General features: G+C 39.6%; 1 protein-coding gene across 1 annotated transcript; it reads right to left on the reverse strand.

Moving 5' to 3' along the window:
* Nucleotides 1-1,876: 1,876 nt before the first annotated feature.
* LOC127557511 (uromodulin-like) lies at nucleotides 1,877-7,555 on the reverse strand. Its single transcript, XM_051990825.1, has 6 exons — nucleotides 7,542-7,555; nucleotides 6,869-7,114; nucleotides 5,275-5,437; nucleotides 4,773-4,875; nucleotides 3,428-3,460; nucleotides 1,877-1,985 (listed from the first exon to the last, which is right to left on the reverse strand). Exons 1-6 carry the CDS (start codon nucleotides 7,553-7,555, stop codon nucleotides 1,924-1,926), a joined length of 621 nt encoding a protein of 206 aa, XP_051846785.1. The 3' UTR covers nucleotides 1,877-1,923.
* Between the last annotated feature and the right edge of the window lie 6,254 nt (nucleotides 7,556-13,809).

Consider the following 13,809-nt stretch of genomic DNA (forward strand, 5'->3'; position numbering starts at 1 on the left):
TACTGTCAGATTTTAGCAAAATTACCTGGGGTTCTCTGCAAGTTACTTGTAACCAAAGAAGCAAATTTACTTAGAAGAAACCCCCTTTAGAACTGCCCTCTACTTCAGAATGTCCAAAAAAGATTTTTCCAAGGGACCATATGACTCCTTGAGACAGCTGGGACTCAAGATGAAATATGCTAATTACAAGGACATTGGGAATAGGTTATTAGGATACAAGAAAATGATGTTCTTTAACAGTAATGATCATCATTATTTTACTTTGGCTTTTTGTTTCTGGTGTTTGTTTGCTGAGTTTTTTTGGTTACCTTAGTTACATGTAAATCTCCCTGAACCCTCCAAATAGTTTGAAATTCTCACTTGAAATTGAGAAGTTGGCTCACAATGAGTCCATCTCCTTTCTCTAGATTGAGGTAGATTCTGTAACTCAAAAGACTTCACAAATATATATATATATTTTTACTACAACTCAGGGAAGGACTTGTGCTATGATTAATCAATCTTGCTGTTTTTGCTTTAACCTGTTAGAAGAAATTGTTAGAAGCCTACATAAGATTTAATGAATTATAGTAGAAACACAACCATTTCCCCCAGATGACCTCTAGTGGAACCCCTTTTCTTGATTCACTTGGCTACAGGAAAATGGCCTGCTAGCCATTCTTGATAAATGGGATTTTATTGCCCTGTTTTATTTTTCTTTTTAGATTTTGCCTTAGTTGCAATGCTAAAATCTGTTCTAGACTACCCACAGAAAAGCTTTTGGAAATGTGCATTGCTGATAATAACTATGTTAAAAAATCTATAGAATTACTTATAGCTAAGTGATCCATGGCAGATATATTTACCATTAATCAAAGGGGGGAATTGAGAAGATTAAATTGATACTGTTTGGTACTATTGAAAAGACTATATAATTTCATAGGTCATATTTCTTTGTCTTTGAATTAAGTTCGGAAGCTTATAGATTCAGAAGTTCAGTCTTTAAGTTAAAAAATTCAATTTCTCTATAAATCACTTTAATGAAAACATATCCACTCTATCTCTGTGCCACTAGCTGTCCTTGTACAATCAAAAGAAATCTTACCTGTATTTTATTAGTTATCCTTGCAGATGGACTATATCGATCAGAATTTCCTTAATAAAGTGTAAGAAGGGGTTATTGCTAGCTCCACATTCCCAATTTCCAGCCAATTATATTGTTTTCCACATTTCTGATGCTTCTGACTTTGTAATCAATCATATTGTCTACCACATCTAAAATGCTTTTGACTCTGCAACCAGTAATGTTTTCTCCAACTATGATGTTATCTTCTGATTTGGGATGTTTTGCCTTTTATCTACAACTTATCACCCTCATTCAGGATCTGACCAGGAGGCCGAGACCCAATTTATTGTCAAATTCATGCTTTGCTGATAAATTGATCATGCTTGGAATTATACCTCAGTTTACTTTAATTTCAGTTGATACACTCCAAGGAAATACCCGAGAAGATGAGTAATCCTCAGATTGGATAGCCATTAGTTACTACAGCTGTCTCTTTCTCTCTGTTCTTTAGACAATAAAGCCAAGACTCAGAGAAGGAGTAGACTATTCTAATTTCACCCAATAGGAATTAAATACATCTTTTTTTATTCCAAATCCAGTCCAGACAGGGTTAAAAGCATTTCCCACTATGGTGGGAGTCCATAGTTTTTATTGATTGTGTCCTGAAATGTGTTTTCAAGCCATTGGGGGATTCTCTGGGCATGTATCCTAGAGATAAGTGGAGAAACTGAGATGAGGAAACCCTGATATTCATTATCTTGGAAAGACTGGCGCTCTCTCTAGCTACCAACTTAGAAGACACAGACACTCCACTTCTAAGTTACATGGGTTTATTTCCTAATAGACTCTTGGAAAAGGATGGTAGGGAAGTGGGAATCTCATGCCAGCATCCAACTGATCACCACCAGGAGAAGGAATGTCAGCCAAATCCTCATAGGTCCTAGAGAAAGGAAGAAATAAAAGGCTGCAAGCCAGAAATAGAAAATCTAGGGTGGAAGGGACTTTAAACTCAGAATATTAGAAATGGGAGAGACCTGAAGATATATTCCTCAATCATACTGTCAAAGTTGGGTTCAGGGAATCAACTTTGTAAGTAAGGAATCTAGGTACAACTTGGCAACAAGTTCATAGAAAGAGAAATCTAGTTTTTTATGGGTTCCCAGAGCAGAGGCAACCAAAAAATCCAACCCAGCTTGGTACAGTATCCTGAGTGAACCAGTCAGATCATATCTGAAGTACTGTGTGTCTGTTCAGGGTGCCACATTTTAGGAAGGTCAATGATAGGGTGGAAATTGTCCAGGTTGGTGAGGGCACTCGAGACCATGCTGTAAGAGGATCACTTCAAACTTAAATATCTTCACATATTTGCAGAGAGAGAAGATTGGATCTCTTTGGACCTAAAGAACTGGACTAACTTGGAATGGATCTGGATAAGGAAAACATTCCTACTAATTAAAGCTATCTCAGATGCCTCAGGATAGCCACTTGTTTGGGGATATTGTAGAAGGAACTCCTGCACAAATAAGGGTTTAGCTAGATGTCTTCTGAACTCCCTTCTGCCTCTCAGAATCTGAGACCTTGGGAAGTGACTTGCCCAAAATCACTCAGTTAGCATAGTTGAACAAAAACATGGATTCTAACCCCATATAAGTCCTTTATCCTTAGGAATGGCTGCTAATGAGCCATTCATTCATTTTCATGTAAGGAAGGAGAGGGAAGAGAAGGATTACCAGACAGTGTAGACTACCTGTATTGAATGAAGGCTATACATATATAGAATGGCATTGAGAGCATGATGCCCTAGTATTTGCTGCTCCCATTACTTGAATATTTTTTATAATTCAAATATTTTTATTTTTAATTGAAGCTTTTTATTTTCAAAATGTATGCAAGGATAATTTTTCAACATTGACCCTTCCAAAACCTTGTGTTCCAAATTCCTCCCCACTTCTCTCTACCTCCTCCTAGGGATGGCAAGTAATCCGATATATGTTAAACATACCAGAATATTTTTAATCTACAAATCCAATTACCCCATCCTTTGAGGGCCTTTTTCTTTAAGGTAGGGAAAAAATAAGAAGCTATGGAAGGACGCTGAGGACAAGGACAGGATCCCTGGAGGACATCTATTTCTCCTCCTTTCTGTCCCAGTTCACATACCTATCTCTCTCCCATCCAATGTTTTTCTGATTATTTTCCTAATCAGAAAAATCTTGGCCATTGTCAGTAAACAAAATCCCAAAGAGTTAGAATTACTTTTTCAGAGTTCTATAGAAAATAACTAGGACCAGGATCAAGTGATTCTGGCTCTTAATCTGAGACTCAAGCTTTAAGATCTTTGTTTAAACACCAGAATTGGACCAGAAAATCTTTATTACTGACCTGTTGGGGCCCTGTTGTGGGAAGGATCAGAATCTGAAAGCATAAGAATTGAGGGATTGATCACATTCAGGCAATATGGGTTTTTACCCTCCAGCTTCTTACTTTCTAGCCAGACTTGGAAAAATAAGAATCCCGGGGAGGGTACGGGAAGGGGAAAACAAGGAAAGGAGTATTTCAGTGAGTCTGAAATTAAACTCATCATCTTCCTCCCTCTTTGGCCACCAAAAAAAACCCCAAACAAACAAACCCCAAACCCATGTCTTCTTATTTCTGTTAATGTTGCTGCCATCTTTCCAGTCACTCAAGCTAAACAACTGAGCTCAGTTTTACCTCTTGACTCTCCCTCATTCCTATTTTTTTTCCTGAAGTAATTGGAATTAAGTGACTTGCCCAGGGTCACTTAACTAAGAAAGAAGTGTTAAGGGTCTGAGACTAGATTTGAACTCAGGTCTTCCTGACTTCAGGGATGGTGCTCTATCCACTCCTCCATGTAGCTGCCCCTCTCTCATTCCTATTAATTCTCCCTTAGATCCTAATAATTCTTCTTCCTTAGCATCTTTCCAATATGTCCCTTCCCCTTTACTGACACTGTCCATCTGCTTAGCTCAAGCTTCCATAGCCTTCTAGCTGGGTACCAGTCTACTTTCCCAGGGATGTTTTTCCCTTATACTCTTCTTTCCAGTTCAGCGGTCCTTAGAGTTCTTCTCTTACCTTGTCCATCATTCTCCTGAAGGGACATTCACATTGGCCTGACCCCATGGTAAAGGTGTCCAACCTCAGCATCTTTTTGTCTTTTGAGATTCTTGTCTTTTTTGGAGGGCTTAGCTTGGTGGGAAGCTTTCCATGAATCTTACCTTGATTCCCCGCAGATCAAAGTGATCATCTCCTCAGGTTTTTTTTTTTTTTAATCATCTTTTTGTTTGGATTTCTCCTTTATCCTGTTCAGACGCTATTTTGTATCATATTTACTTTTGTAAATGTTGCAGTCTTCTTAAGCTATAAGCCCCTTTAAGACAGAGACTGTCTAATATTTTGCCTTCCTATGATAAGATGTTTTGTTCAAAGGAATTGAAAAGTTGGAGACTCAGTGAGAAGCATGAGGAAGCTCAGACATGGGGCTGGGGGCTCCTGCCATGGCAGGAGAGATATGAGGCTTCAGAAATCCTTGTCTGCAAGGACTGGTGGTCTGGGTATGTCAATGCTATTAGTAAACTAGGGATAATATCAGTTGCTTCCTGACTATAGGTCACAATGGCCACCTAAGTACATTGTATCCCAGTTCCTAGCACAGTATTTGGTAAACAGCAGTCACCTATTGAATTTAATATAATTATTGAATTAATACCTTGGAACCGGACTGGCCCATATGTTAGCCAACCACTCCCATTCTTGTTTTGGTATTCCAGCTCAACCCACTTCCTCTGTTTCTGGTGCATCCTAGTACAGTTCTATAGAAGACAGAAGAAAGGAGAGATTGGGAATAGTCTCCTCCTCCTTCCTCTGATCCAAGCAAGCCCTCCTCCTAGAGATATTTGGTTAAAACCCCAAGCCGCACATCCCCTTCTATTGACCCCCATGGTCTCACTAATATGTGGGAACCCTGCTCCTACAAGTCCTTACTTTTTTCAATCATGACATTTCTAGTCATTTGCCATTACAAGCTCCTGGGTCTTGTATCCCCCCATTGGTGACATGACCAATCTCTTAGAGAACAGTCTGTCCCATGGAAATCCCAGCCCTCTCGGTCTGTTGTGCGGACACGATCAAGTCCTGCTATTTAAAGGTTGCCCAGCCCTACTTAGGGTTCCTTCTCTGCCCCCATCTCCCGGGGGCTCAGATCAGCTCACAGGTTGGCAGGAGCTCTTCCCCAGCTTGTCACACAGTGTCACACGGCTGTGGTAATATAAGACATCGCTGGAGAAGAAACGGAACGCACGGAAGGCCAGCTTCACTTTCAAGGAATCCCCAGTTGTGTTTGGCTGCATGAGTAACTTGTCACTGACTGGGCAGCTGCGGGGAGAAGCATCAGAGGACACTGTCAGGAGCACTGGTTCCCGGATCCAGGTCCTAATCTAAGACAAACTTGATGTAGTCAAGTCCCTTCTCCTCTATGAGTCTCAGTTTTCTCATCTGTAAAATGAGCTGTTTGGACCAAATAATCTCACAGATCCTTTCCTGGCCCAAATTATAATCTGTCTCATCTTCAATACTGGTTGACATTCACTTGGATATGGAAACAGGGGGTCTTGCCCAGAAAATTGATAGGGATGCAAGTATAGTATGATAGGATTTAGAAGGGGCCCTAAAATCTCCCCATTTTAAAGAAGGAAAAACTGAGTCACATTTCATTTGAGCTGAGACTCCTAGAGACCCCACTTCAGAAGAAGTAGGAGCTACGACTAAATAAATGTCTGTAACTGCTGTAACTGTTCTTCTTCCCCCTCCCTCCCCTGCTGCCATAGTTCTTCTCTCAAACTATCGAATGGGACAGGAGCAGGAGGAGCCTAAATACAACTTTCAGATCAGCCCAATGGCTCCCACTACCCAGCCCTCTGTTAGGATGTAAGTCAAACATCAATGCAACTTGGTACGGTCCAGATAAGCAACCCAGAGCTGGACCTGACCTCTCTAATTCACAGACACATGTCGTATGGATTCATAGGCAACATAGTCTGTGACTGGTCATACAGACCCTCCTGAGTGCACATGTACCTGTACACACACACACACACACACACACACACAAGAAGGAACAATGCAGCAAGGGCACTACTGTCCCTCCTGAGAAGGGAGGATCAATAGAGAACTCTGGGTTGAATTCTGGCTCTCTTGCTTATTCCCTGACTTCTTTAGATCTCAATGTCCTCCTTTGTAAAATGAAGGGGCTTGTACTAGATTAGGGGATGTCAAACCCAAACAGAAACTGGGATCATTAAACCATATATAAGGACCCCTTAAGGATGCATACTGACTTAGAAAACTACAAATTGATACTTATTTCTCTTGTATTTTTATTAAATATTTCTCAAATACTTTTTAGTCTGTTTCTTGCTTTATTTCTGAGTGGTGTGGGCCAAATGCAACAGGTATTTGACAACTCTGGTGTAAATAACCTATACTGTCTTGTCTAGCTCTAATACCCAAGATTCCAAGCCTAATTAAGACTTCCCTGATACACCAGCCAGTCATTTTTGCATTGGCTGGTTCCTGTAAGTCCCCCATTTAGATATCTATGGGATCAGCAACCACTCCCTTAGACAGCTGCAGGACGGCAGAGATCTCTGAGAGAAGGCTCCCTTCTGTTTTGGCCTGAGGCTGAAATTTCTCCATTATAACTCATACCCAAGACTCTCCGGTCTAACAATCTCCTGATTCTCAGTCCAGTGTTCCTCACTACACTCTGAAGCTAGGGAGGAGACTTGAGGAAAGAAAAGGTCTTACCTCTGTTGCACAAAGTAGTAGGTACTTTCAGGGGCTGAAGGCCCAGAAGCATTGATGCTGGCAAAGAAAGCATTGACCACTAGAACAAACCGCTCTGGATCAGCATTGGTGGCTTCTAGGGCCACATATAATGTTGTGTTGAGGGCCACAGGCTGGTCCACAAGCAAGGAAGAGTACTGGGCATCAGTGAAAAAGGACAAGGTGATGGTGGATTCTCCAGTGCCTACAACATGGATTTTGGAGTGTCTTGGGAAGGGACAAAAAGAAGAAGGGAGTGAGGAGAGAGCCTTGAATTCTACTTTGCTCTTACTGGGAAACTTCCAATATAGGGATGTGAAGGGAACAAGATAAGAGTTTTTCAGCCCCTTAGCTCCAGCCCTTAATCTTAGGGAAAATGTGAACCAAACCATAGCACCCCAATAATCCCTGGGGTCACTCCTAGATTTTCATCAATACTGCTAAGCTTCACTGTTTCATTTGAAGAAAAGCACTTCTCTTGCCCTAACATTTTGGAAACTTATTCTGAGACTTGGGGCAGGGACCAGACATAAAGATAGCATTCATGAGGGGCTGATTCTCACTGCTCTGGCTTAGTGATAACAGAAAATATGGGAAGGGGAGAGACACAAACATATACTATTGGAGAGCCCTGGAGATAGAGGACAAAACTTACAGGGAGGTAGCCATCTTTGAGGGTTCCTTCTGGCTCACATTTACTACCAATGGATATGCACAACTGAAGGTGATATCAGTGGAACCTTTGGAGGTCTCAGAGCCATGAGAGACTGAAGTCAGCTGGACAGTTAGAGAATATACGGCATGGCTTGTATTGGTCTAGAATGAAAAGCACAAGAGAACAATATTTAGATAGAAGAAAATTTAGACTATCAGAGCACAGAGGGATCTTTTAGATATTGAATGTCAGGGCTAGAAGAGGCCTTAGAACATAAAATGTAAAAACTGAGAATCAAAGCTAGAAGACCTGAAAGAGACCAAAGGAGAGCTGAGGATAAAAAAACTTTAGAATTGAAAGAGGCTTATGATAGAGTAAGTCAGAATGGAAGAAAATTCAGAACATAGATTGGTAGATTTGGAATCAGCTTTAGAATGTAGAGCAAGAGTTATGTAAATACCTGGAAGCAATGAAGCAAGACAAACATAAAATAAGAGCACTGGAGGAAAGAATTGGAAGGCTTATAAACAGCTGAGAAGAGAAAATGATAAACCCTATATTACAACAAAATCAAAAGATTAGGAAAAAATGTAAAATATCAGCTATCAAAAAAAAAAAAAATGAGTGAGCCAGAAAATGGGAAGGAGAGAGAATTTAAGAATTATTGGATTCCTTGAAAACCAAGGTCTGGGATACTACATTTCAAAAAGTTATAAATTAAAACAGCCAGGATCTATTAGAAACATTGGACAGCATCACCTGGGGAATGGTTGAATAAGTTTTGGTATATGAAAGTAATGGAATATTAAAGCTCTATAAGAAATGATGAGCAAGATGATTTCAGAAAAGCCTGGAAAGACTTACATGAACTGATGCTGAGTGAAGTGAGTAGAACATTGTACACAAGCAAGATTAGGTGTTGATCAACTATGCTAGACTTAGCAAAGCAATTCCAAGAAACTTTGGGTGGAAAATGCCATCCATATCCAGAGAAAGAACTATGAAGACTGAATTCAGATTGAAGCACACTATTTTCACTTTTTTTCTTCCTTTTTCCTTTCTAGTTGTTATGATTTTTATCTTCCAACATGACTAATATGGAAATATGTTTTTTAAAAAAGGATGTACATGTGTAACCTAAAAAAATTTTTTTTTAAATAAAAGAAAAGAATACTGATGAATTCCTAAAAGAAACCACAAAAAGGTTGTTGAGCCATCCAACCAGAGAAAAATCTAAGGGAAACAATTAGAAAAAACTAGAACAAAAGAAGTAAAGCGAGGAAGGAGAATATAGACATGGGGTAAACAGAAGCTAATCGAAAGAGTCAGAGATATAATAACTGTTTGACTTTGCAAAGACATGAAGCTCTTTAAACCTCAGCTTTTTCATTGGTAAAAGGAGGGAACTAAAAGTAGGGAATTGGATGAGTTGAAATCCTTTGCAGTTCTAAGTCTGTGATCCAATTACTCAGATTATTTTGAGAACTGATTGAGACTCTGATAGTCTTAGTCCTACAGGGCCCAGGGTCTAGTCCTAGCATCAATCATTTGGCTTCCTTGAGCAGGTCACTTGACCCAAACCTCAGTTTCTGCATTTATAGAATGGCAGTTATGTAGGATCAAAGATTTAATATTAGAAGGGGCTCTGGAGATCATTTGAGGCTCAAAATATGGGGGAAAATTGTAAGTTTTTAACATTAAGTGGTCTTATATTTAAGTAACACTAGTGCCAACTCCTAGTGTTGAAGGGATGGGTCAAAGAATAGACAATGGTCATTTTATATAAACATATAATTAAATAATGAGACCCAGAAAATCATCTCATTTAAGGGGTAATATATAATACTTAAAGGGATATTGTCCTTTATGTTCTTTATTTAAAACTAAGTTTTAGTTTATTATTTTTTGTTTTTGAGTGATTGTATTCTTTAAAAACAACAACAATGGTGAATGCCTTTAGGGGCATAGCTTTGATTTTCTGATTTTTTTCACATTCCAAATTTTTCATGGGCCTGCACCATCACCCAGAAGAGGGGCCCCACATTATAATTATAATTAATAACCAGTAAACAACACTAGAAGGAGGGGCAGAGGATTCAGAGGGGATGATACTGTGACTTCTTCAGGATATGTCCTAATGCCTCCAACCACAATGCCAAGGTCATGAAGGAAATGCTCATCTACCCTAGGAGAGTTCCTAGACTAATGTGGCCTTCCCTTAAGGAACATTGAGCCTAGAAGCATAAACTGAAACTAGGATTGGGTAATGGTGGCGGGAATGTATCTAAAGCCCACTCTTTCTCCTCCCCAATCCCTGCCAAACCAGGTCTGGTCCTTCCTCTTATCTCCAGAGAAGATGACAAGGTGGGGACTCACAGAAAGCTTAAGTCCACATGTGCTCTCATTTCTCTTCATCACGAAGGTGATGGCTCTCCAACCACGAATGATCTTGCTGACCCCAGAACATCCTGGAAAGAGGGCATCTCCTTGGACCCAGCCATGTTTTTTCAGGAAGCATTGGCTGAGGGATAGTTCAATCTCCCAAGGTCGGCAAAAAAGGGCCACTGTCACATTATTCACTTCTGAAAAAGGAGAGAGGGGAAGGTGACCCAGTGACCTAAATAGGGGATGGTATTAGGTAGAGTTTTAGGGAGCTTAAATTTTATCCAGATGATTTGACAAATGCTCCAATCAATAACACAAACTCTGTGTCCCAATTAAGATTGTTCCAATATAATTTGGGCTTTCTGGACTGAACACTTGTGTTCACACAAAGACTGGGTCCTAACTTAGTAGATTGGAATTCATTTGTTCAATAGAGACAGTCAGCAAAGTAAATGGAGAACTGGATTCTGTAGTCAGGAAAACCTGAGTTCAAATCCAGTTTCAGACACTGTTTTATTATATGACCTTGAACAAGTAAATTCAATTAATTTTGGGTCTGTTTTTTCATAGTCCTTTATCATACATAATTTTTATTGCATCATGATCTGAAAAGGATGCATTTAATGTTTCTGCCTTTCTGGAATTGATTATAATATTTTTATGTCCTAATATATGGTCAATTTTTGTGTAAATGCCACATACCACTGAGAAAAAGGTATATTCCTTTCTATTTCCAATCAATTTTCTTGAGAGATCTATCATACTTAGTTTTTCTAAAATTCTATTCACCTCCTTAACTTCTTTCGTGTTTATACAATTTATCCAATTCTGAGTGGGAGGTTGAGGGAAAATGGTTAAATATTCGTTGTTGTTGTTCAATCATATCCAGTTCTTCATGATCCCACTTAGGGCTTTCTTGGCAAAGATAGTGGAGTTCATTTTATAGATTTTCATCCATAAACTCAACTAAAGAGGATTAAGTGACTTGCCCAGACTCACAGAGATAGCAATTGAGACCATATTTGAACTCAGATCTTCCTAATTCCAGGCCTGCTACATTGTACCTCCTACTTACTGGAAATAAATAAGTACCTTCATGTGGCAGAATGCAAGAGAAAGAGCCCTAGATCTGGTTAGAGTCAGAGAACATAATTTCAAATCCAGACTCTGATGCTTACTCACATCTTTGTACCCTTGAACAATTCCTATTGCTGACATAAATATTATATGAACTGAACATAAAGGTGTTTAGAGTACTTTTCATAATTAACTCAGCTGATCCTTATCACATGGGGAGAGGGCCAGGATAATAGGTAATATTATTACCTATTAATATTATGTTATTATAATAATATAATAATTCTATAATAGGTGATATTATTATTATTATTATTATCCTAGCTATTTTACCGACTTAGAAAAAAATATAAACCCTACAAAAATTCAAAGAGATCACAGAGCTAGTGAGCATTCAAGGTGGGATTCAGGTTTCTCTCAGACCTAGGTCCAGCTGGACCCAACATAGGCAGGTCTTAATCTCTGCTTATCTGTACAATAAAAAGATTGAACTATGCTCTCTAAAATCCCTTCCCAACTTTCAGTTCTATGATCTTATGGCAAGTTTGTCATCAGCCCCAAAGGATAACAAAATAATTTCTCAAGAAATTGGTCAAAATTTTTCTGCCTGTTCCAACCTCTCAAAGACCTCAATTCAGTCCCTTACTTCACTCATTCACTAAGGGATAGCTAATGGAAAACTATGGCTTTGTTTTTCTGATGCAAGGGCCCTTGATTCATCCCCAATTTCCATTGATGGCTTTCCCTTAATTATTACCAAAATCCCTCTGGGAGCCTGTTGATGCTTCTAACCTGTCTTAGCTACTGAGGGAGTATAGAGAAGAGATCCTGGATTTGAAGCTGGGGTAGAATCCTGTTTTCTGCTTTTCTTCCCACTTTCAACTTTGCCTGTTGAATTCTTAATTATATTACGGGCTCAGCTCAGGTATCACATTCTCCAAGAAACTTTCCCCAAATCCTGAACTGGAAGTGATTTTTACCTCATCTGATCTCATAGCAATCTACATTCCTCATAGTGCCTGTCATTTTCTAATTTGTATTATACTCAAATTCATTGCTGACTTCCTCAGTTACCAGTTACCCACTGTTTTGCATACAGTGAAAGCTTAATAAATATTTGCAGAATAAAGGAATGTCTTAGAATCAATCAGAAGACTTGGACTTGAAACCCAGCTCAGCCATTTATTGAGTCAAGGTCAGTCATGGCCACAAGGTCACTCATAACCACCCTCAATAAATACAACTTTTTTTTTGTCTTCCTGAGGCAATTGGGGTTAAGTGACTTACCCAGGATCACAAGCTAGGAAGTGTTAAGTGTCTGAAGCCAGATTTGAACTTGGGCCTTTCTGATTTCAGGGCTGGTGCTCTATCCACTGCGCCACCTAACTGCCCCTAAATATAATCATTTTGAGATAGAATTCTCTATATGATAATACCTACCTCTCAGAGTCAGAGTTTATCTGAAATAATACGTGAAATTCCTTTGTAATTTATGCTTTTAAAGTACCATACAAATTTGAGTTGGTATTATAAAGAACAGTAATACCAATAAAGTTTTTCCTCCCCTTACCCTATAAAGCAATATGGCCATTGATTAATCCTGAATTTACTTCTGACTCGGAGAGAGTCCTTTCATTCTGTTTATACTCATTTCCCCTCACATTTGTGATTTGTTCAATTTTGATTGTTCTGGAGCGTTGGACTTCTACTTGGTAGAGAGGGTAGGAAGAAGGAGATTGAAAATTATAAATTAGGATATGCTGAATTCATGGATGAGGTAGATAATCCACTCCTGGCCAATTTTAGAATTAGCCAGGCTCATCTTGTTGCCCTGAGGCAGACCACCACTCCCTTTTTCTTAAACACACACACACAACTTGTGGTCACACAAGTCCCATATTTACCTGGGTGAGCATAATAGCTGCTATTGCATATACAGCTTCTCTCTAGGGTAGTGCTAGGGTATTCATCTGAGGCACAGGGACTGCTCATCTCTGGCAAAGAACTATTGGCCACAGGCATAATAGGGGATGAATTTGTCCCAGAGGAACCAGCACTGAGTGTTGTAGTGGTAGGCGATGCTGTAGGATTTGTAGCCACCCTAGCATCGACTGACAGATTCACGGAACCTATGGGTTTGTGTATGATGGTCCCTCCTTTGGTCTGAGACCCAGAGATCATTGTGGCTGCTGAAGAAATCATTTCCTTCATTGTGTCTGCTGTTGTTGGGACTGTGGTCCCAGCTTTGGTTTCAGATGTAGTCATCATCCCCAAGGTCTCAGCATTGGTGGTTGTTTTTTGGGGGTAAGTGGGTGTAACATCAGCTGTCTCTTTCAGGGACTCAGTTACTGTCACTGAAGTCAGGGATATAGTATTGGTTGTCTCAAGGCTAGAACTCTTTTTGATAGATGGAAACTGGTCCTTCGTGGTGATTGTTGTTAAGGTTACAGATAGAGGATTAGTCTTAGACATGATGGTCTTTGTTGGTCCATTTATCTCAACATGGGTGTCTGTCCGCATAGAGTGTGGGGGAATACCTGTAGGGGTCCCTTCTGTGGTCTTAGATACAGATTCACCTTCCTTCGCTGTGGAGGCAGCTGTCGTTGAAGTTAGATTTGGAAATGTTCCCTCTGAGCTTTTAAGCAGAGAGTTTATCACAGCTGTTGCTTGAATCAAGCCTTGTTTTTTTGTGGCAACTGTCATTGAGGCTGTGGGTCTAACTTTGATCATCTCATTCATCTTGTCTGAGGCTCCCTTGGTTGTTGATGATTCTGTGTTCTCAGCAGCTACGGGGACCATTGAGGTT

Source organism: Antechinus flavipes, chromosome 3 (assembly GCF_016432865.1).
Source record: "Antechinus flavipes isolate AdamAnt ecotype Samford, QLD, Australia chromosome 3, AdamAnt_v2, whole genome shotgun sequence".
In the NCBI taxonomy this organism is placed as follows: domain Eukaryota; kingdom Metazoa; phylum Chordata; class Mammalia; order Dasyuromorphia; family Dasyuridae; genus Antechinus; species Antechinus flavipes.

Bases quoted from the DNA above. Each gene is read 5' to 3' on its own strand.
- LOC127557511 (XM_051990825.1), bottom strand. The intron at 4,876-5,274 runs GTGAGCTGATCT...TGTCTTCTATAG, and splicing joins GGAAGAGCTCCTGCCAACCT to AACTGTACTAGGATGCACCA. The intron at 1,986-3,427 runs GTCAGTAATAAA...TCCTTTCTCTAG, and splicing joins CCACAACAGGGCCCCAACAG to GACCTATGAGGATTTGGCTG.